The sequence below is a fragment of the Peromyscus californicus genome, unplaced genomic scaffold (assembly GCF_007827085.1).
Source record: "Peromyscus californicus insignis strain IS unplaced genomic scaffold, ASM782708v3 Scaffold_2__1_contigs__length_46816999, whole genome shotgun sequence".
Lineage (NCBI taxonomy): Eukaryota > Metazoa > Chordata > Mammalia > Rodentia > Cricetidae > Peromyscus > Peromyscus californicus.
Window position 1 is genome coordinate 31,888,233 of NW_026294540.1, and position 24,140 is coordinate 31,912,372.

The 24,140-nt window shown below is 44.9% G+C and overlaps 1 protein-coding gene across 2 annotated transcripts in view; it reads right to left on the reverse strand.

Moving 5' to 3' along the window:
- The window catches only part of Sdk1 (sidekick cell adhesion molecule 1), a 970,126-nt gene that overhangs the window by 410,048 nt on the left and 535,938 nt on the right, over positions 1 to 24,140 (reverse strand). For both annotated transcript variants that reach the window (XM_052754191.1, XM_052754192.1), the window contains one exon: positions 20,610 to 20,743. In XM_052754191.1, the coding sequence (XP_052610151.1) occupies positions 20,610 to 20,743 (134 nt within the window). The remainder of the gene's footprint in view (positions 1 to 20,609; positions 20,744 to 24,140) is intronic.

A 24,140-nucleotide genomic window follows, 5' to 3' on the forward strand; every position in this document is an offset into this window, starting at 1 on the left:
TGAGCAGTTAGGGATTGCCTTGCCTTGAAACTCCAGGGCTCAGAACCCAAGGAGGTTACCCCACTGCCATCAGATCTGCAGCGACATCAAAAGATAACGCTGGGGGATGAGAGGTAGCTCAGTCAACACGCACACGGATGTGAGTTCTATCCCCGGGCCCATATGGTAGTATATGCTTGCAATCCCAGCCCTGGGGAGCTAGAGACAGGCAGATCCTTTGGGCTAGCTGGCTAGCCATCCTAGCCTGATTGTCAAGCCTCTGGTCCCACTGAGGCCTCAAAAATCAGGTAGGGGCAACCAGGTAACTCAGTTGATAAAGGCACTTGCTACCAAGCCTGGTAACCCGAGTTTGATCCATGGGACTCACATGGTAAAAGGGAACAGACTCTAAAAACTATGTTCTCTGTTTTCCACATGTGGGTGTGGCACAGGTATACACATGCATGCACAGGTAGGAAGTCTGAACTTGGGTCTAAATCACACACCAGGAGACAGTCAGTTCTCAATACAAAGGCTGAACAGTAGCCAGGGCTCTAAAGGATGTGGCATAATGAACCTGTCTTAGTTAGGGTTTTTTATTGCTGTGAAGAGACATCATGACCACAGCAACTCTTATAAAGGAAAACATTTAATTGAGGTGGCTCCCTTGCAGTTTCAGAGGTTCAGTCCATTATCAACATGATGGGGAGCATGGCGGCATGCAGGCAGATGTGGTGCTGGAGCTGAGAGTCCTATGTCTTGACTCAGAGGCAACAGGAAGTTGACTGACTGTCACACTGAGGGAAGCTTGAGAAAAAGAGACCTCAAAGCCCGCCCCCACAGTGTCACACTTTCTCCAACAAGGCCATACCTCCTAATAATGCCACACTCTTTGGGGGTCATTTTTTTTCACACTATCATAGAAGCCTTCCACACATTCAGGAGTCTCTGCAGAGCTTGGGGCGCAGGCTACACCATTAGCTTCCATTAAGCTGGGCCTCTTGGCACTAAATTCCTACTGATCATGCTAGATCAGTGGTTCTCAACCTGTGGGTTGTGACCCATTTAGTGACTGAATGACCCTTTCACAGGAGTTGCCTAAGATCATCAGGAAACACAGATATTTACATTAGGTTTCATAACAGTAGCAAAATTACAGTTATGAGGTAGCAACAAAAATTATCTTGTGGTTGGGGGTGAGCACAACATGAGGAACTGTGTTAAAAGGCCTACAGCATTAGGAAGGTTGAGAACCACTGTTCTAGATTAACCTGGGAGGCTTAACAAGTTGAGGATGCCATGGCTCTCTCAAACACAGTTTTCTCAAACTTAGGTGGACATCAGAAACATCCAGGAGGTTTGGATACATGGGTCCCCGAAGCCTGCTTCCAGAGAGCTGGTCATTAGGTCTGGGCTGGGTGCTGGGGACATCTGCTCAACAAGTACTCTGTGTGCTGCCCGAGTTTGCTCTGGAGGCCACTCTCTGAGCACGTCTGTGTTGGGATGCCTGGTGACTGTAGCACTCTACTGGAAACCAACCACACTGGTGCCACCAGGGAGCTTGTTAGAAATCTGGTTTCCCCAACTCTAGTGTGCACAGAATCACCTGAGTGTCTTGTTAGGAGGCAGAATTTGATTCTGAGAGGGGCCACAATTCGGCTTGTCTAACAAGCTCGCAGGACGAGGTTGCACTGACTGCTCAGGGACCAGGCTTTCAGTCAAGTCCACTGATGCTCAGAAACACCCAGGGACACATGGGCTGACACAGCCCAGGTGACTCCTGTGGACATCTGGAGTTGAGAAACTGTTCCGTATTTTAAAGTTTAGGCTCTGTTCTGAGATCTTAAATGCTTTCTGGATGATGCTCTTCAATTGGTCCAGGATTTTCTCAAGTGTTGCTTTGATCTTCCAATCCCCACCCATCCGCAAGAGGCAACTGGAGTCTTCCCTGTGACAGCCTCCCTGACCCTCTGTTTCAACTTTCATTTCCAAACAAGGGCCGAGCCTGGTGGCACCCACCTATAATCCTCTCCATCAGGTGACCCAGGCTGCTACATGACGAGATGCTATCAGAACTTTCATAGAATATATTTCGACTCCCATACGCCATAAAAGAATTTTGAAAAACTTACCTTCACATTGTTTAAGTTTATACTTAAATGTTTAAATGCAATTCTCAGTGTACTATAAAAAAATTTTATTTTTAAATTATGTGCCTTTGTGTGGCAGGAGGGAGTATGTGCACATGAGTGTGGGTACCAGGCAGAGACATCAGACTCTGGAGCTGGAGTTACAGGCAGTTATGAACTGCCTGAAATGGGTGCTGGGATTTGAACTCAGGTCCTCTGAAAGAGCAGTACGTACTCTCAACCCCTGAGCCATCTCTCTAGCCACCATAAATAAAACTTTAGCTCACTCTTCCATATAAATTTAGAGATCTAGGAACCAATGAGCTGTGAACCTTGCATCACCCACTCAGAAACTCTCCTTGTGGACTGCAGAATGGGCTCCATGGTGAAGGGCACAAACTGTCCTTGGTGAGGACCCGAGTTTGCTTCCAAGCACCCATGTCTGGCAGTTCCCAGCTGTCCATAACTCCAGCTCCAGGGGTCCAACACCCTCTTCTAGACTGCATGGGCACCTGTGCTCACATGTGTACCCTCATCCCCCACATATACATGTAATTACAAAAAAGGTAGCTCTTAAAAAAAAAAAATCTCTCCTTTGCTACATTTGAGAATTTTATGTCATCTCTTTTCCCCTTTAAGCCATGTACAGAATCTCATTCACTATAATATATATTATACTTGAAAGTCTTTTTATCATTGAATTACATCTCTCTTACATAAAGGGTTTTCCAATAATTTGTAAAAATTTCCTGGGAGCCTAAAGTTTCAACTATTAAAAATTTATGGATTAGTCACCCATTGTAGTGATTATTAGTAATTAATCAGACTCACAAATGCCATGACAAATTTTTACAAATCATTATGGAATATGAAAGGCAAACTGCAGAGCACATCTTTTAATGAGATGAATGGAGCGTTCTTTTTTTTAATTAGTTCCTGTATTCATGGATGAATATTACTTCTAGCAAAAATGAAACGGCATTCGGCATCGATTTTATTTCTATTTTTCATTTTAATAAATGTACTCACTGAGAAAACGTCTTTCAGAGATAAGCCAGGGGGAATGAAGTTTTACTGTGACAATCTCAATTCATTGACTTCACTTGGGGTTGCTCTAAATCACAGTAGTTTACCAGAAAACTATAGTTTTTGTTTGCTTGTTTATTTTTGTTTTTGACACAGGATCTCTTTGCAACCCAGGATGCCTTCAAACTTCCCTTTAGCTGAGGATGACCTTGAACTTTTGATCCCTTGCCTTCACCTCCAGAGTTCAGGGATTACAAGGGTTTACGCAGTGTTCTGGATGGAATCCCAGGGCTGCATGAATGCCAGGCAATCACTCTGCTGGCTGAGCCACATCTCCAGTTCAGTTTCAAATGATCCTGTTGACTGACAACATGACCAAGTCACCCTCCAACTTTGCCAGCAGCTAAGAACTCTATGTCACTAGGCAGATTTCCTCCTCAAGCATGGAAGGTGTCTGCTTTCTCAGCACCTCTGCCTGGGGCTAAAGTGCTCCTTCTGCTGTCTAATAAGGAACTGTAGAGCCAACAGCAATGCACAAGAAGGTGGGGGCTTCGGAGAGAACACAGGCAAGAGAAGATCTGCTATTGAGCCTGCATGGGGCGAGGGCCCATTCTCATAGACCAGCTCCAGGAGAGCATTGGAATGGGAACTGGGGGTACGGAAACAGACTCCTTTGAAAATAGTCAAGCCCCAGTATTTTAGAGGCAGAGTAGACCTAAGCATTAAATATGTTTCATCCAGTTTCCTACTTGACAAGACCAACCACCTCCAGGCTGGCATTGGGGTCTGGAGAGGAAATCTGACCAAGGGTAATACTTAAGATCTTCAAGGGGAAAAAGAAAAGGCAGAAAGACAAGATTATTGTTCCAAAGGCTAAACATGGCTGTCTCCTCACACATGGAGTAAGGATGCCCAAAGGAACAGCAGAAGAAACGAAGCCAGAGGAGAGATAACATGGCTGCTGGGGCAGGACCCTCAGTCCAGAAGCCAGGATCGAGTCAGAAGGAAGGTGGGGAGACGGCTTGGTCAGAGAGGTGCTTCTGTGAACACATGGGGATCTGTGTTCTAATTCCCAGAACCCACATACAAAGCCCAGTGTGGCAATGTGTGCCTGTGACTCCAGTCTAGGGGGACAGAGACAGGTGGATGGATCCCTGGAGCTCACTGGCCAGCCAGTCTAGCTGAATCAGTGAGTTATATACACACACAGACACACACATACGTACACAGAGAGACACACACACAGACACACACATACGTACACAGAGAGACACACACACAGAGACACACAGAGTGAGACATGCTTACATACACACAGACCGAGAAAGAGAGTTTTACACACACACACACACACACACACACACACACACACACACACACACACACGCAGAGAGAAACATACATATACAGAGAGAGAGACACATACACAGACACACACACACAGACACACAAACACAGAGACACATACACACAGAGATATATATACACATGCACACAAACACAGAGACACACAGTCACAAACACACATACATAGACACACATGAGCATGCACACACAAACACACACACACACATACATACAGCAAAACTCCCACACTGAATAGACTTTCATGGGACAAATATATCTAGTGCAGTTATCTGTTACCCATTCTTTAAGATTCTTAGAGGAAGACACAAAGTCCCCTGCCCTTGCGACACGTCTATCGTGGTGCCGACGCGGCCACACAGTAAGGACTCTTGGAAGGAGGTTGTGTGAATTGAGGTCTCACTGAGGATGTTGTGTTGAAACAAGAAATGACAAGGCCCCTGGTCACATGGAGCCGCTCTCCCCCGATCTCCCATTCTTAATCGTCTCACAGGCGGTGCATGGCCCCATAAAAGAAAAGATTTTTAAAGAGTTCTGCTAACAAAGCTATTCCGACCTCGAAAGCAGGATTAATAGCTCCCTGGCCTGTGCTTCTGCTGTGTTCTCTGCATAACTCCGTTGCATCTGGCATGCTGAACGGCGGATTCCTCTCATTTCTTCTGAGTCTGCTTCTCCCTGCAAAAGGAGGCTTGCACAGGCAAGGGCTGCGTATCTTTATTTAGTTTCTCACAATGTTGGGTACACGTGCTGTGTATTTTCTGAATGAAATATGGAAATGAGCTGAATTTTCTAAAGAGGCCAAGGGAGGAATCACTTTGGGGATAGAAACGAGACGTGAAAACTCTCGAAGCCGAAAGGAACCAGCAATGCTTCTAAGGCTGCTTCAGTGTGGACCTCAGGCACAGAGTCAGGGACTGTGGAGCTGGCTCACCTTGCAAATGTGAGGAGGGCCAGAGGCAGCTGGGAGGCCAGTTCAGGAGGTTCCCTGGAAGCTCTGGGTCAGCGAGCCTGGCTTATGTGGTGATGTTCCAGGACACGGAGAGACTCTGTCTCAAGCAAAAGGTCCAAGGACCAACATCCAAGGTGGTCCCCTGACCTCTACATGACCTGTACTCACACGTACAGTGCTACACAAATGCACACACACGGTCGTGATAGTTATGATGACATGTCTGCTGTTCTATGTGTCCTTGAGCATTGTTTCAGCCTGGAGTCATATGCAAAATATTTAACATTGGTTAAATGGCAAGTGCACTAGCTAATCAGAACAATGGAAGCCAAATGACTGGACACCAGCCCTTCTACAGCGCTTAAGATGTACACGTGGCCCAGCTAATCTCAGCGACAGGGCAAGGTTCAAATAAGAACTACTCTTCTCCTTTAAAATCACAAATACACTTAATGCCACAATACCTGAAGCAAATGAGGAAATGAAAGGTCAAAATATTGCCTATTCACTTTGTACTTTTTGATGATGGGACCATTTTTGCATAATTTTTCCCAAGGCCATTTTCTCAATCCAGGAGTTAAGTTTTCTTGAGTACTGAAGGAAAAAAGTACTCAGATGGTCTGGAATGAACTAATAAGCAAAGGTTAATTTATGCATAGGTTACTTTGCCCAGATCTCTCTGTCTAAAGAGGATGAATAGGCAGGGAGGGTCTTGAATTCCAGAGCCCGTGTGTACAGGACTGTTTCCCAAATGGAATTAGTCCCCAAACCCCGAGTGAAAAAAAAAAGCACCCCAGACCATTCTGTCAGGGAGACTGGGTAATAATTGGGGAAGGAATGGGAGCACTATGATAACCGTGGTAATGGTGACAAAGATGGTCACGGTGAGCACAGCAGTGATGGTGACATCAGTGGTCATGGGGTTGCTGGTGACAGCCAACCCTGGAGAATGTTGTGATCCTCTAACAAAATACCCCATCCTAGCTTCCAAGCAATGAAGACTATCCAGGCAGTGTAAGGAACATATCATATCTATTTATCTCTCCTCTTCCTTCTCCATCTCCACCCCTGTGTGTCTGTGTGTTTGTCTGTGTCTGTATGCGTGTGTCTCTGTGAGTCTGTGTATGTATCTGTGTGTCTGTGTTTGTCTGTGTGTGAATCTGTGTCTCTGTGTATGTTTGTCTGTGTATGTATCTGTGTGTCTCTGTCTGTGTGTTTGTGTGTGTCTCTGTGTTTGTCTCTATGTGTGTTGGTCTGTGTGTGTGTCTGTGTATATCTGTATCTCTGTGTGTTTGTCTATGTGTGAGTATCTGTTTTTTTTTTTTTGTGTGTGTGTGTGTGTGTGTGTGTGTGTGTGTGTGTGTGTGTGTGTGTTTTCTGTGTGTCTGTGTGTCTGTGCGCATGTATTTTGTGACTGGATCTCTTGTAACCTGGGCTGACCTTCCACTTGTCATGAAGCTAAGGTTGGCCTTGAACTCCTCCTGGCACTCCTGCTTCTGTGCTCAAGAGCTGGAATTACCTGCTTGTGCCACTGTACCTGGCTCAGGATTGTATGTTCCAATTCAGTATGTATGTGTCACACTGGGTGGGAGTCTTCGCACTGCCATTCTAAGTGTCAGCTGATGGGTCCCTCTCCTGAACTTTCCACAAGTCCAAGGCGGGACCAGAACAGAGTGATATGTATTCTTTCATGGATTTTCTTCTTAAAGATTTCTTTGTGTGTGTGTGTGTGTGTGTGTGTGTGTGTGTGTGTGTGTGTACCATATGAGTGTATGCCCACAAAGGCCAGAAAGGGGCATTGGATCTCTTGGAGGCAGAGTTGCAGGTGGTTATAAGCTGCCTGATATGGTTGCTGAGACCAAATTTGGGTCCTCTGTAAGACCAGTAGGTGCCCTTAAATATATTTCTTGTGATTAAGAGAGAGAGAGAGAGAGAGAGAGAGAGAGAGAGAGAGAGAGAGAGAGAGAGAGAGAGAGAATGTGTGTGTGACTCTGTGTACATGTGTAGAGGTCAGAGGCCAACCTCAAGTGTCAGTCCTCATCTCTCATCTTTGACACTGAGTCTCTTGTTCACTGCTGCATGGACCAGGCTGGCTCATCCACAAGCATCTCTCCTTTGTGTTTTGATGTAGGCATGCTGGGATTACAGACGGGTGCTGTCATATCCTGCTTTGCACAGGTCTTGGGGATCTGAACTCTGGACCTTACACTTGCACGGCAAGAGCTTCCCTCACTGAGCCATCTCCCCAGTCCTCTCTCCGGAGATCTGCTCGTCTGACCCTTCTGGTTCCCCTTTGTTCCCCTGCCTGTTGGAAAATCGTGACACCATTACAGCTCTCAGACTCCCTGGTCACCAACACTATAACTAAGGTGAATCCGATCCGACAAAACCAGCTCACATCTTTATGTTCTATAAAACTACATAAACTAACAGTTTCTTGAGTCAACATCCCAGGTTCTCCCTGCTGACCTGTCTAGACACAGAGCAGAGTACACGGACAGCTGGGTCATAGGTCCAATGCTCCTTCCTCTGCCCACTTCTGCTAAACACAGAGCCATGGGAAGCTGGAAGGGCTGGGAGCTGATTAGTGGTAAAAGAGTCTGTTCCTGAAGCTGGTAAAAGGTGAGAGGGCCTGGGCAGCATAATGACCTGAAGTAACAAAGACGACAGGGATTCTAGCAGAAGATTGCTAATTAGGACACACAGGCTACCTCTGCCTGTAAGCTTCTGGCCCTACTATTTTTAACATAAATCCCACTTCCGTCCAGCTCACACACAGTGTTCTTGGGAAAGCAAGGGTTCGGTGCTGGCTTTGGCTTTGGTAACAGACTTCAGAATACTAGGAAACAGCTATTCTCTGTAACAGACATTTCGCCTGATCTTTCTGAAGCTTGATTTAGTGTTCTCAGGCACACTGTAAAGATCTGCAGCTTTAATTACCTGCAGTAATTGCCATCTATAAGGGCCCAAAGAGAGTCATTTACAGTGATCAGTCATAAAACATTATGGCTGAGCAGTAAAGGTGGAAACTGAGTGCCACAAAGAGATGACCACTGTTAGGCAGCATGTACTAAAGCAGGGGCCAGCTGAGAAATTCCAACATGATTTCTAAAGTCAAACGCAATTCTGCATCGCAAGTGAGTAAATACTGAAAGTGTCTTTGGAGAAAGACAGATCTGGGTTCAAATCTACACTACCAAGTGAACTGTGCAGGGCCGTGCAAGTTATTTATTCTTTTGATTTGCTTCCTCACTTGTAAAATGAGGATGATACTGACCTTGTTACCTCTTGTTTTTTTTTCCCCCAATAGAGATTCATGGGGGTCAATATTTTTAATGGAGCATAATATTTGCATAGTGCATACACAGTAGACATTCAATAAATGGCTCTTTTTACTACAGCTACCATAGTGTGCTTTTTATTAAACTTTGGGACAAATCATATTTCCTGTCTTTGTGTGTTAGAAGCTAGAGTTAACAGGTAAGACATTAGAATACTTTAATGGTTAATAATGAGTGTCCAGTCTGGCATGGTGGTACACACCTTTAATTCTAGTAGAGGCAGGCTGATCTATGAGTTTGAGGCCAGCCTGGTCTACAGAGTGAGTTCTGGGACAGCCAGGGCTACACAGAGAGACCCTGTCTCACACCCTCCCCCTCCCCCCTCTCCTTGGCAAAAGTACTAAATGTCACCTTAACCGGATCTGGAATCACCCAGGAAACAAAGTTCTGAGCACATCTGGGGTCGATGAGGGGTTATCTAGATCGTGTTCACTGAGGTGGGGGAGTCACCCTAGGGACGGGTGGCTCTATGGGCTGGGATCCTGGACTACATAAAAAAGGAGAATGCGAGCTGAGTCCCAGCATCCACCTCTCTTTGCTTCTTGACTGCAGATGCCACGTGACCAGCTGCCTCAGGCTCTTGTCACCACTCCTTCCCTGCTGTGATGCACTGTACTTTTGAGTTGTCGATCAAAATAAAGCCTCCCTCCCATAAGGCGCTTTAGTTGGGTATTCAGCAAGAGTGGTAACACGCGTGCCCTCAACACTGTTACTAAAGCAATTGGTTCCACTCTGTGTGTCCTTCAGAACATCGTATGTTCCCGCTTTTCTGAAAGATGAGGTGTTAAAAGACAATTTAGTCTGGCAAATCAATCTGGATTTAGAAAACCTCAAAACTCCCAAGTACGAAAAAATGCCGACAGGTGTTTCTTAATTAGTAGCCTCAGAACACCAAGCTCGTTCATAAGAGGAAATGAACTGGGGATGACTGAGTAGAACAGAAAAATAACTACTAAAATCCCCACACCAGGGAACTAACCAGGATTACTATTTGTATTTGACTATTGAATAAATACAGTTTTTTTTTTTCCAGGAAAACCACATTTCTGACTAACTGCTAGCTCTGTGGTCCCTTCCTGGGCAGCCACCACAGCTGACTTCAGTTAGGGATTCCCCACACAAGACATGTGATGGGACCATGCTAGAGCTGAGAGCATGTCTGTAAGAAAATTCAACTGCCAACCCCCTTCTTTATAGCCCCCAAAACGTCCGTATCTTTTAAAAGATTTATTCTTATTTTTTATTTATGCATACATGTATGAACATGCATGATTCTATGTGCAGCACAATTAAGCAGATGCCCATGGAGGTTACAAGGGGATGTTAGATCCCCTAGAACTGGAGTTACAGGTGGTTGGGAGCCACCTGAACTAGCTGCTGGGACCCAAAGTCAGGTTCTCTAAAGGTGTAGTACATGCTCTTAACTGCTGAGCATCTCCTGAGCCTCCCAAATTTCCTGTCTTTTCTTACTGGTAATGAAGGTGATGGAGCAGTAGAGTCTACAGCATGCAATGAACGGGAGCAGGGCAGTGTATACATTTCGAAATATTACTCCTTTGTATGTCAAGTCTACAATGGAATTAACTTAAGGCCCCTGTCGGCTAACTTCAGACAAGTTCTTAAAATTTCAGACTCCAGAGTCAAGGGTAAATACTATAAGGGCAACTTCAAGTTCCAGCCCTAAAACTGGCACCATTAGTGGACTCCCACGCTGACATATCTGTGTATGATCATTTAAATTGGTGCATTTGACAAGAGGGCAGAGGGAAGAAGGTTTGCCGGAGTTATTAAAGCTGAACTTTGTGGAGGAGTTTGTGAAAAATCTGATTAGGCAAATCAGCACCAGATGGTAATCTGTGCCCTTAAATACTCAGCTCATAATTGGCAGAAGTAAATGAATACTTATGGTCTATTTACTAATTCCAACTGGGCAGGTCAGCTTGGTGAGCAAATTCTCCTGAGCGCTCACTCATTGGGAAAGGTATATGAGTTGTGTGTCCTTGCTGGAACTAGGAGCTCCATGAACATCCTTCTTAGAAATCCATGGGACAGAGCGCATCTTCCTTTACATTCTCTACAGTATCAAAGGCACCTTTGCCAATAATAACCGCTGCACTGGCTTGCCTCAAAAGGACAAAGACTTGACCCACATAAAAGCCAGACATGGCAATGTATGCCTGGAATCCCAATGCTAGAAAGGCAGAGATGAAATGACCCTGGGGCTTGTTGGCCAGACAATCTAGCAGAATTAGTGAGCTCCAGGTTTAGTTGAAGACCATGGCTTACATAGGGTGAAGAGGGATCAAGGAAGACATCCAAAGTTAACCTCTAGCCTCCACGTGAACATGCAGACATGTGCAGGAATGCACATACACACACAGACACACACACAGACACACACACAGACACACACACACACACACACACACACACACACACACACACACACAGAACTCCACTTCCAGTTTCACATCCACTTCATCCCTAAGTCTTACCTAGGATTACTGTCCACTCAAACATACTTTGCTATGGCACTCTGGGGTGTCATGTCAGCCTCACAGCTTAGTATGCATAGCTAGCACACCGCTGTCATGTAGACCCAGTGTTCAGTGGGCCGGGTGTTGCCACCAAGACAGAAGGCCTCCTCCTTTACAAAACAATCACAGGCTCTCAAGGGTCCAGGTGGAGCAGGGCTCTCAGAGAATCCCCAGTGGAAGGGTAAGCAGGCTGTGTCCCCCACTTTTGTCATATGACCTAGGACATATAATAGTCTCCTTAGGAGGAGTCACTAGATTGCAGGGAGGAGTCATATAGACATTGTCTTGAGTCCTCAGAATTGACCATTCTCTTGACTGGGTCAGTAACATTGTGACTGTGTCAGCAATTTTGTGATTGGATCAGTGATCACGAGACTAGGTCAGTGATCTTAAGCCTGGGTAAATGATCTTGTGATTGATCGGTGTGGTAGTATGGTGGTTTGAACAGGAATGGCCCCCAGAGGCTCATATATCTGAATGCTTGGTCATTAGAGAGTGGTGTTACTTGACAGGGATTAGGAAGTATGGTCTTGCTGGGGTAGGTGTGCCCTGCTGAAGGAAGTATGTCACTGAGGGTGGGCTTTGGGTGGGTTTCAAATGCTCAAGCCAGAGCCAGTGTCTCTTGTTCTTCCAGCTGCCTGTCAATCTAGATGTAGAACTCTCAGCTACCTTGTTAGCACCCTGTCTGCCTGTATACTGCCATGTTCTCTTTCATGATGATGATGGACTAAACCTCTGAAACGCAAGTCCCAACTAGATGCTTTCCTTTATAAGAGTTGCCGTGGTCATAGTATCTCCTCACAGCAACAGAACACTGACTAAGACAATCAGTGACCTTGTGACGGGCCAGCAGCCTATGATTGTGTGAGTGAGTTTGTGAACTGGGTCCCGAGCTCTACCCTCAAAGTCTTGATCTTCTAGTCTGTGAAATGGAGTTGACCATGGACTCCAGGGGAGTTAATGAGGAACAGGGGAAGAGCATACATAAGAACACATCTATCTGGTGCTCAAGGGAAGACTTGCCCCTCATTTTACCAAGTCCCTGGAGAACCATTTAATAGTATACTTAGTTAGAGATCACGACCAAACCTGCAAACACCCCAGAACAATACTTTACTCCTTGATCACCTGAAATCATTCTGTAAAACCATCTATCATTTCCACATTTTAGGTTGACATCTAGAATTTCTTGTCATAAAATGTAAAAGAATGCAAATACAATTTTCAGTGTGTTTGAGCATGCTGGCATATTTTAATGAAATTGAACTCTTTCAGCACTCTTTTCTATGTATTCAATGGAATCTAAATATTAGATGGGCCATGTTTAAAGATGTCACACATCCACCAGCCATTTTAAAGCACACGGTCCAGTTCCTATTCTACGCAGGGATTTTACATCCTTCTCCGAATCCCCTCTGGAGCTGATATTTCCATCCTTTTCCTTCCACACCTTTATCCTAATTTGTTATATTTACTGACTCAAAGTATTTTATTGATCATTCATCACAGCCATTGAAGTAGTATGTATGTGAATTTACATTTCACCCAGGGACCATATGGTTTTGGAAAGAAAAAAAAAAAGAAGCAAAACCAAACCTCTTCTCACCCTGAGTTACTGATATGATTTCTAACATTCAATCAAAAAGAACATCACAGGGGCTTGGGACTTGGCTCAGCAGTGAAGAGCATGTAGTGTTCTTCCTATTAGTGTGCATGCGCATATCTGTGTGTTTGTGCTTGTGGAAGTCAGAGTCAACTTCAAGTGTTATCAGGAGACATGTCTAGCTTATGTTTTGAAGCAGGGTCTCTATTGGTCTAGAGCCCACCAATTCAGCTGGATTGGCAAGCCAGAGAACAATAGTGATTCTCCTGTCTCCACCTCCCTAGCACTGGGATTATGCACACACACATGCTACCATGCTCAGCTTTTTATGTGGATGCTGGGGATCTGAACTCATGCCCTTAAGCTCTCCTGACAAGCACTTTACCAACTGAGCCAAATTCCCAAGCCCTAAAGTATTGCCAAAGAAACTTGAAGTCATTTTTACCTTCTTTTCTTTGGTGGTGATGGTAGGGGGGCTAGGGCTAGAATTTGAATTTAGGGTATCATACATGGTAGGCAAGTATTCTACCACTAAATTACAGCCCTGGCACTCAAGGTCTTTTTGTTGATATTGAAGTATTGGTGAGTATCATTGCCTAGCCTCTTATTTTAACTTCATTCACCAATCCATTCATCCATCTACCCACTCTCCTATTCATTTGCCAACTCTCTATCCATTCATTTATTTATCCATCTACCCACCCACCCACTCACCACCTATCCATCTGTCCATCTACCCATCCATCCATCCAGCCATCCATCCATCCATCCACCCACCCATCCACCTATCCATTTACCAACTCTCCATCCATTCATTCCTCTACCCACCTACCCACTCAACATCCATCCATGCATCTATGCACCCATTCATCCATCTACCCACCTACCCACTCACTATCCATCCTTCTGTGCCACGTGGGGCTCAGAAACAAAATATTTAAGTTGTGGTTTTAACTTACATTTTAGCTGAGAACATAAGTAGAATACTGTGTGCTAACCGTAATGATCATACAGACTGCATCCTTTAATTGGGTGACCTGAAGTTGAACCCTGTATGCAAGCTATCCCAAGGGACCACATGGTGAGCCAGTGGACAGGATGTCCTCACAAGTCTGTGTGCTTCTGTGACTTTGCAATAGGCTACAGTTTCACCTTTGCCAGAAAGAAGGAGATTTGTGGACTTGTGTATTTTGTTGAACTGAATGAATTCTCACGGCATGAATAGTGGATATAAAAGTATTCCTGGGGAGAAACCACAGCTTTAGGGTATTTGGGATGCTACCACAGAGGCCATGCTGAACATGGAGGCCACATTTACAGGGAACAACCACATGGCATAAGCATTTGGCCAAACAGTTCAATAATGTCAAGACCAAGTAAAGTAAAGGCTTCCATTTACCAAGTGTTCACTGTGCTCATCCATGAGACATCAAGATGCCAAGAGAACAGTGTGGTGCAGGATGAAGCTTCCAGGGTCAGCAAGACACCTGAGACACTTGGTTTCCTTCAGATCAGTGAATGTTGTAGCTAATGGTTAAATAAGTATTCCTATACTAGGGACAGATGCTCGGGGATTTTTTTTCCTTTCTTGGATGTTCTCACGCAGCCCAGGCAGGCCTTGAACTCTCTATGTAGCTGAGGAGGACTTAGAACATCTGATCCTTTTGCCTCCACCTCCTGAGCACTGGGATCACAGGCACTTTACTACCAGGCTCAGTCTATATGGTACTGGGGATCAAACCGGGGGCTTTGTGCGTGCTGCGTAAGTCTTGTCCCAACTGAGCTACATCCTCAGCCCTCAGAGCTGCTTCTCCTTCTCCTCCTTCTCCTCCTTGACTTGACTTTCAAGTATGTATATGTTTGTGTGTCCGCATGTGGGTGTGTGTATGTGAGTGCAGGCGGCATGTAGAGGCCACGGAGGTCACTGGATGCCCTGGAACTGGAGTTAACAGGTAGTTGTGAGCTGTCAGACATGGGTGCCTGAACAGAACTCAGGTCCTCTGTGAGTGTTCTTAACTGCTGAGTCATCTCTGCAGTTCTAACATGGCTTCTTTCCTCATAGGTCCACAGAAGGACTCTGGAGACGATGAGGGTGGGTCTTGGTTCTACCTACCATCACCCGCGAGAGGAGGAGGGCAGCATTTGCTGGGTAGAACAAGTGAGGTACCTAGCTAGCTGTGTGGTTAGACAGCTGACCTCAGGACACAGAACACTTCTGACTTATGATTCTGAGAATTCTGGCAGCAAAGCATCACGCGCCCTATGGAGTTGCGACTGGATTCTAAGCAGCTCAACCAGGATGGAAGACCCAAGGTCTCCGCATTGGTTTGGAGAGACTATTTTCAAATGCTTCCTATTGCTTTAGGAAGCCAACCCATGCCAGAGTCGATTCAAAGGCTTACACCTGCTCCCTTTCATCCTTTTAATATTGAAAGCATGAGGAAAATAAGATAGGATTTCATCCGGGCACACAAAAAGCCGTGTTTTACAGGGCAGTCCTCTCGGATGACTGTGCGAAGACATTATTCTCGGGAACCCGCTTTCAACTACTAACCATCTATGAGGCTGCCGTTAAATTAGCATGATAGAGGACAAAAGAATGTTAAGTGGGCTTCAGAATTAAAAGCCGGGTTTGTCAGCCTGAAGGAGGATCAGCTAAAATGATAGCCTATCTGGAAATGTTGTTTGAAGAGCAGACATTGAAATGAAAGAGGTGAAGAAAGCAGGAAGGAGAGAGGCAGTCATTTCTGGTTTAATCTGAGCTTCATCCCTCACAGAGAATCTCATTACACTGGACATTTTGAATATTGGGTCAGAAGTGATGATGTGTCGAAAGTACGTAGGACGGCTTTTAAACAATGATTGATTAATCATTGTGCAGAACCCATCCTATCTCCTAACTGTAGGCTTCTCTTTTTTTTTTTTAGAGGAAACTCCCATTCACATATTAATTCAGTGTGGAAGAGCCAATACGCAGAAGGTAACTCGTTGTAAACTTTTCAAAATGAAAGGGCAAAGCAGGCTGACAGGTTTATAAAGCTTGCCTGGGTCTGACCTCAGAATGGAAATGTCTACTTCCAGGCAAGTTCAGCCCATTCTTTTTTTGGGTGTGCACCTGAGCTGCGGGAGCTAGCTATGAAAAATTCATGTGGAATGCTTTCCCGTGCTCCCTATGTCCTTAACATCTGGTGGCTGAGGTCATGTTAGAATGTCAAAGGAAGTCTGCCCCAGTGAGGCAGCAAGGCTACTCTGGGAGCCTGGCTGGAGTGACAGGACTCTCCTTCCGGGCTGGCCCATGCCACACTATCTTCCCAACCACACACAAGGGGAGAAATGTTGATACCTAATAATGCCATCCACTAAATAGGCATGGCACAGCATGTGGTCCCATTAGGGGACCATGTTTCAGCTCTAACACTCCATGCATTTTAAAAGTTTATTTTTATCCATACATAGTTATCATTTGCTTCCCATAAGCTTCAAGTGCAGCCAAAATATTCAGCCACTGTGCTTTGGGAGATGGTTCAGTTGGTAAAATACTTACCTTCCAAGCATGAACATCTGGGTTCAGATACTCTAGAACCCACATAAAAAGCCTGGCAAGGGTGTAGTGTCTGTAGGGTAGAGTGTCTAACCCCAGTGCTGGACAGGCAGACCAGCAAGCCCAGCCAATAGCTGATTTCCAGTTCAGTTTAGAAACCTGTCTCTAAAAATGAGAATGAGAACAACTCAGGAAGACAACCACCTGTGGCCTCCATGTGTACACATGAATATCACATACACGCACACACACATGCACACATACGTGCACACATGGACACACACACATACACACACACACACACACACACACACACACACACACACACACACACACCACACACGTTCTGGAAACGTCTCCTGTTAGCAGGTGACAGCACACTATTTAGAAACAGAGATAAGGTTAACCCTGTCTCTCCCTCTATCCCTACATTATAGCAAAGGAGAGGTGGGACCAGCGGTAATTCATTTTTTAGCTAATTGTAGTACCATCCTTCCAGAATTTAATTCCCAGCACTGGACCATGCACACCCACTACACTGAGGTCCCTTACTTTATTCTCTAGACAAAAAGGGGTGGGGGAAACATCTATATTCACTAAATGCTAATTGGCTGAAACACCTTTTGGTTCTTCTGGAACGCTGGCTGGCTTTTTGTTTTTTAAATTGTCAACCTTTTCCTGCGGTGTCCTCACAGAAGCCTACCTCAGGAAAATACAAAATAGACATCTGAGGTTGTAGACACAGCACACCTTGGCTGTGCTGCTCTAAGGGGCCTGGCAGAGATGAAGACATTCTATAGAGACAGAAAGGTCCAAGCAGAGCCGGAGCTTGTCTCCAGGAAGAGATTTTACAGTTCTTGTCAGAACACCTAACAGTATGAGACGGAAGCTCAGACAGTGGTGGGGGCACTACACCTTGACCAGGGCTGCTTAGCTGTGCATATCCTTGGCCCTTCTATTAAATCAATCTCCAATCTCACTTCAGGACCCCCCAAAGGTGGACCTGGGGAGATGGGGTTACCTTTGCCCCTCTTCCCAATGTGGCCACATTGGACAAACATCCCTTTTTCTGCTTTCTGCAATTAATTGATTCTTTTAATTGGCATATTGAGGATAGGGGGCTGAACGTGGCTTGAAGCACAGGCTGTGAACCACCTCCCCTGCCCCCAAGTTCAATAAAAATGTGAATGGCTCTTGAGAATGCCTTATTCCATATCATGCTTCAAGACCTCATGGGATGCTACATGCCCATCCCAAGATGTCGCTCCCACTTACAAGGTACTGTGTGACACACGGGCAGCCACATTTAAGCACATATCCTTGAGAGGTTTGTAGATTTATCAAGGCTTCTGGATCTTTAGAGGTTTTCCAAATAGAACTTCTACTGGGAAAATGCATAATTGGTTCCATTTAACATTTAGCTAAGTCTGATGTGTCAGGGGAAGGTTCGCCTAAGAATTAAAATAAGACCAGTTCTTCCACCTCCTCCCTTCCCACACCATATCTGGTTTTGATAAAAAGTGAAGACTACACAAAGGAACAGAATGCAGGGTTTTACCTAACACAACGTAAGTCTTCAGTACCAATCTCATTATAGCTCAACTGTAAGTGTTTAACCCAATGCCAATGAAAAGATAATATTTTACAAGGGAATGAGATGTGAGTTGGTTAATTATAATATTTATGAGTGGCTTCTTATATACTTTTTGGTTGGGGTAGAGCTGAAATTATTGCAAAAATTTTACATATTCCAATTATCTACTGCCACAGTATTGCATTCAGAAGGGACTTTGAAAATATACTGTATTAGTTCTATTCTCTACCACAGGTCAGAACAGACCATTGGAAGTCAGTGTGCTAACCATTTTGTAAATCTGGAATAGAAGTATTATGGGAACCAGAACTTCTTGAGCAATCATTTCCCCTCTTCTAACAGGCTAAGGCTGGTTTCCTTGTTTCTGAGCCAGAATGCCACTCTCTTTGGCCATCATTATCCTATGTATATCACAATCGAGTGCTAAATCAGATTTGCTGAATAGAATGAATGTCTCTAGTTATAAAACTGGGCAATCATTAGCAATAATCAGGAGCTCCTTGGTAATACAATCTCTATCTCTTGTTATTGCCGCTGAAAACATCTTGGTCAGTCGTGCTCACTTTCCTCTGGCTCTCAACAACAGCAGTTCTTCCAATAGCAGAGTATCACACATGGGAAGTTGTGACGCTCCATCCAATCAATGTGCATTAAAAGGCCTGACTAATCCTCAGTCTGCCTGGGCTATGATCTGGGGAGGAGAACTCAGTTCCTCAGAATTAAGGAGGCTCTGAGGGGCTGGAGGAATGGCTGTCAGTAAAGTGCTTGTTGGGCAAGCATAGGTCCTTAATTCTATCACCCAGAGCCACATATAGGGTTGGACACAGAACCAGATCTCCAATGCACAGTGCTGGGTCGGTGGTAACAGGCAGATCCCCGAGGATCACCCAAGTCTAGCTGATTCAGTGAGCGAGAGAACCTGCCTTAAAAAGAGGAGGAAGGGGGAGAGATGGCTCAGTGGGCAGGAGTGCTTTCTGCACTATCAGGAGAGTCTGAATTGCAAATTCTAGTACCCAGGTGGAAAGCTGGATTCTGGCCAGGCTTCTCTCTCTCTCTCTCTCTCTCTCTCTCTCTCTCACACACACACACACACACACACACACACACACACAATTAAGAATTAAAAGAGCTGATGGTGGATTCACAGCAGAGCCACACAGCTCACTTGTCAGGATGTAACTTGTATCTGAGGACACACTCCCTCAGTCCCCCAGAACCAGCACCCAGTGCTTAAGGCAGACATCTCCCTGAGCATTCTGCCCCCTCTAGCAAAGCAGTTGTCCTGAGACACGAGGCAAAGCAAACACTACAGTTAACCCCACACATTTCAAAAAGCACACACAGAAAATCACTCCCCGCAAGCCTCCAAGTGTATTCAGGAAGATAAAATCCACAGATAACATATGCCCGTGTGCTGGGATAGCACTCTGAAATTCACCTTCCAAGACTGTTCCCCACTGGCATGTTCTCGAGTGTCTCATACCATGAAAGGGCACACTGCCAACATGTGAGGACATACCTCTGACATGTATGTTGGAAGCTGGTATAGCTCACAGTTCATAGTTGGGGTTATTTTTCCCATTCTTCTGAATTAACTTTTGCTAGTAAAATTTCAAAGTCCAAATATTTAAAGTTTTTCTTTGAACTATAATTTCCCTACATAAACTGGATCTATCACTGCAACTTGTGTGTATTTAGTTGAGTGAGAAATGAGCAATGAATAATGCTTAGACACTGCCTTTCAGAATTTTGAGGTAGTGTCTCTATAAATTGTCCAAGTTGGATTAGTGCTCATTTGGTAATAGGCAACAGGATTTGTAATCCTCCTGTCTCAGTCTCCTGATTGGGGGGATGACAAGCCTTGGCCACTAAACCTACTTTTTAAAATTCTGTTAATTTTTTAAAATTCATGTCATGATATGTGTGTGCGTGTGTGTGTGCGCGCGCGCATGCGCGTGCGCATGTGGTATGTGTGTGTGTGTGTGTATGTGTGCGTGTGCGTGTGTGTGTGTGTGTGTGTGTGTGTGTGTGTGTGTGTGTGTGTGTAACTTCTAGACATCAGTACCCTCCTTTACCACATGAGCCTGGGGATTGATTTTAGGAACTTAGGTGATCAAGATTCGAGCTCCTTTACCCACTGAGCCATCTTGCTGGCCCCAAATATCGCTAATTTACACACAGCTGTATATGTACATTTTCTCTTTCTCAAGATTGTTATTCTTAGGTTAACAGAATATAACCTACATCTTAGTCTCAAATAAAACCCACAGGTACAATCTGAAGAAGCTGTTAAAACAATGATATTGGCAGTGGACAAAAATAACATTTTTAAGTCCGCAAAACAAGTAAGTTCTGGGGTTAAAATTATAAAATTCCTGTCACCTGCAAACCAGTCAAAGGAGTCAATCGCTCCGAAGCCCTTTGAACTATCAACAACTGATCAATATTAAACCATAAACCACATCAGAGAAAGAAGAAGCCTTGGATGGTGTCCCGCCACACAAGACTCTCTTTCAAGACCATCAGCTGGATTTCCAAAACTCACGTGCTATGCTCAGGTGGATGAAGGGGCTTGTCTTGTTCTCTCCGTTCCTCTCGTTCACAGCCTGCACATAGTAAGCCCCAGCGTCACTCTCTTTTGTATCGAGGATCACCAACTGATTCTCCAGTGTGATGGCTCTGTTTCAGAGACAAGACACAGTGTCAAGGCCACTTAAGGGAATGTAACAAAGAATTAATTCATCAGGCCAACTATATAGTAATAAAGACCCAAACCTGGGCTCAATCACTAAAGTACTTGTCTTGAAAGCATGAAGGCCTGAGTACAACCCCCAGAAACCTGTGAAAAAGCTGGGTGTGATGCCATGCTTGTAATCGCAGCTTTGAGCAGGCAGAGATGAGAGACTCTTGGGGCTCACTGGCCAGCTGTGGGGGTTCGAATGAGAATAGCCTTCATAGGCTCCTATGTTTGAATGCTGGTTCCCCAGTTGGTGGAACTGTTTGAGAAGGATGAGGAGGTGTGACCTTGTCAGAGAAGGTGTGTCACTGGGGGTGGGCTTTGCGGTTTCAAAAGCCCACAACTTCCTCAGCTAGCGCCTTCCTCCTTTCTCTCTGTCTTGTGGTTGTTGTCTCAACATGTAAGCTCTCAGTTACTGCTCCAGCTCTGTGCCTGCCTGCCACCCCTCCACCCCCTGCCATGATGGTCATGTCTAAAACTGTAAGCAAGCCCCCAGTTAAACTCTTGCTTTAATAAGTTGCCTTTGCCATAGTGTTCTGCCACAGCAATACAAAAGTAAATAAGATACCAGCCCATCCCTACTCAGTGTCAGGCCAGTGAGAGATCTTATCTCAAAATACAAGACAGAACAGAGCCTGAGGAGTGATAGCTGAAGTTGACCTCTGGCCTTCCTTCACAGGAATGTACACATACCTGCACACTTATACCCTCCAGAGTCCCTCAAAAATTAAATAAAAAGGAGTAAGTAGACAAAAGCAACACACAGCTAGCTTGTGGCTGTGCCTTCTTGGTGGGGCAGCACTCTCCCTTCTCAGGAACTCTCCATCTGAACTGACTCTTGACTGGAAGGAAGATGACGCACACCTCCAGGGACTAACACAGAGGTTCCTGAGAATCCAAATGCTGCCTGTTAGAAGTTCCAGGGAAGCAGCCTCTTGTTCTAGGTCAGCAGAGGGCTGGACCACCAACTGCTCTGTGCCAAGTGACTCTTGTGTCCCTTACCACCTCGGAAACCTCAATGGAGCTTCCTATGTCTGACGGGCAGAAGAAGAGGTGCCGCGGGCCACAGGGCTGACTGCTTCTGTTTAAGCCATCTCATCGTTACTAGCCATGGAGTGCACACTCCTTTCTGCACTCCCACATCTCGTACAAAGGAGCAATTAAACAATAACACCTGTCTAGTTTTTGACACTTTGGCTGACACACGTTATCATCTACAAAATTTATACTTGAAAACTGTGTGACTGAGTTCCAAAAAAAGTTTAAAAATATTTTATCTAAGTTTATGATTTTATGTTGGGCTACACTCATAACTATGCTGGCCTGAAGAGTGGATGTGCTTGAATTAACGATCAATCCTCCCCAGACATCCCAGTTTTAGCAGAAAAGAACCCTGAGGTACATTTGATCCACACACCCTTTCTTGGAGCCCTGCCTGCCTGCTAAGGTCACAGAGCAGCTTGCTGTCAGAGGTGAGACAAGGCCTTCTCCACACAGATGAGTACTTCTAGATCACATCTGCCTTAGTTTCTCTCCCTGTTGCTGTGCGAAAATATTTTGATGAAAGCAGCTTAAGGGAGAAAGGGCTTATTCTGGCTCATAAATCGACGGTCAAGTCCATCATGGCAGAAAAGGCAAGGCAACAGGAAGCAGAAGCGGCTGGTGATCCTCAGTCAGGAAGCAGAGCAAGGTGAAGACAGGCTGCTCTTCAGGGTCTTTCCCCACCTACACAGTCCAGGGTCCCAGCCAGGGAACCCTGCCACTCACAGTAGGCGGGTCTTCCCATGTCAGTGCAGGCAGGATAACGCCCTCACAAGCAGGCCAGAGACCCTTGTCCTACAGGAGTCTAGATTCTATCAAGACAAACACTAACATCACAGATCACAGAAGGACTTCTCACTGTGATATTTATCTAGAAAGGAGGAAGCCAATGAAGTCATAACATCCACAGACCCAAGCCACTTCTTACAGGAAGCCCTGGATCCTCCCTTCTGTTAGTCTGTAGACCTCTGGCTAGTTTGAAGAGTCAATGGGGAGGTGGGATTTGTTTAAAAAAAAAAATTAATGCAAATGTGCAGCTGGAGAGATGGCCCAGTGTATTATGTGTCTCTTGTACAAGCATGAGGACTTGAGATAGGTCCTCAGCATGCATGTAAAAAGCAAGGTGTGGTAGTGCTTGCTTGTAATCCCAGTGCTGGGAAGGATACAAGTAGATCTCTGGTGCTCACTGCCCAGCCAGCCCAGCCAACCAGTAAATCCAGGATCTAGTAAGAGACCCTGTCTCAAATAAACAAGGACTCCCAAAGTTCATATCTGACTTCTACATGTACACACATGTCACACACACATATATACACACATACAAATATACACACACTAACACACATGTCTACACACATATGCACACATACGTGCACATACACAAATACACATACTAACACACATATGCATGCAATGCACACAGGCATCTATACACACACATGCATGCACACATGCATCTACACACACACTAACTGACACACATGCATGCATATACACATGTGCCTATACACATACACACACTAGGATACAATACACATAGGAACTCATGCATGCACGTACACACACAAACATACATACTAACACACATGTATGCACACATTCTACATACATGTGCATGCATGCACACATGTCTATACACATATGTACACACATGCACGCACACACACACATACACACAGTAAATATGAGTTACATGATCTCTGGCTTACAAGTCAGGCCCTGCTACACAGCTTGAACCCACACTCTCCAAGTGTGGGTTCCAAGCCCCACAGGGAAGGGGCCTGCGTGCTCGTTCTCTGACCTGCAGAGCCCTCCCAGAGGCAGGAAAGGCAGTCGTCTCTCCCAAGGAATCAAAGGTAATAATCATCTTTCCCTCCTGTTACCTTGTGGAGAGCTTTTTTTCCAGAAACCTCCTGGTTTTTCTACATTGTATAAAATTATCTTAAGGAGTGATTGCTCAGCAGGCTCCCACAGGGCGTATTACATTTTAGGTCTCTATGGCTAACTTATTTCATGTCTCATTTAAGAAAATTTCCCTATTAGGAAGTTTTCAATTTTTCGTCCCATAAAAATATTTCAAAAAGAGTTTTACTATAATTATTTATGACTGCTTTATAGGTTCTTTTATAGAAGCATAGAAATTGTTCCATTTTATTTTAGTATATGTTACACTGGCACCTAAAATTAAATATGAATATTTACTACACATGAAGTTATACATTTAATAGCATAATTTAAAAATTGAATATATAACTTTTGCTTTCACATCTGATTTTTAGCATACTGGTCTTAAGTATG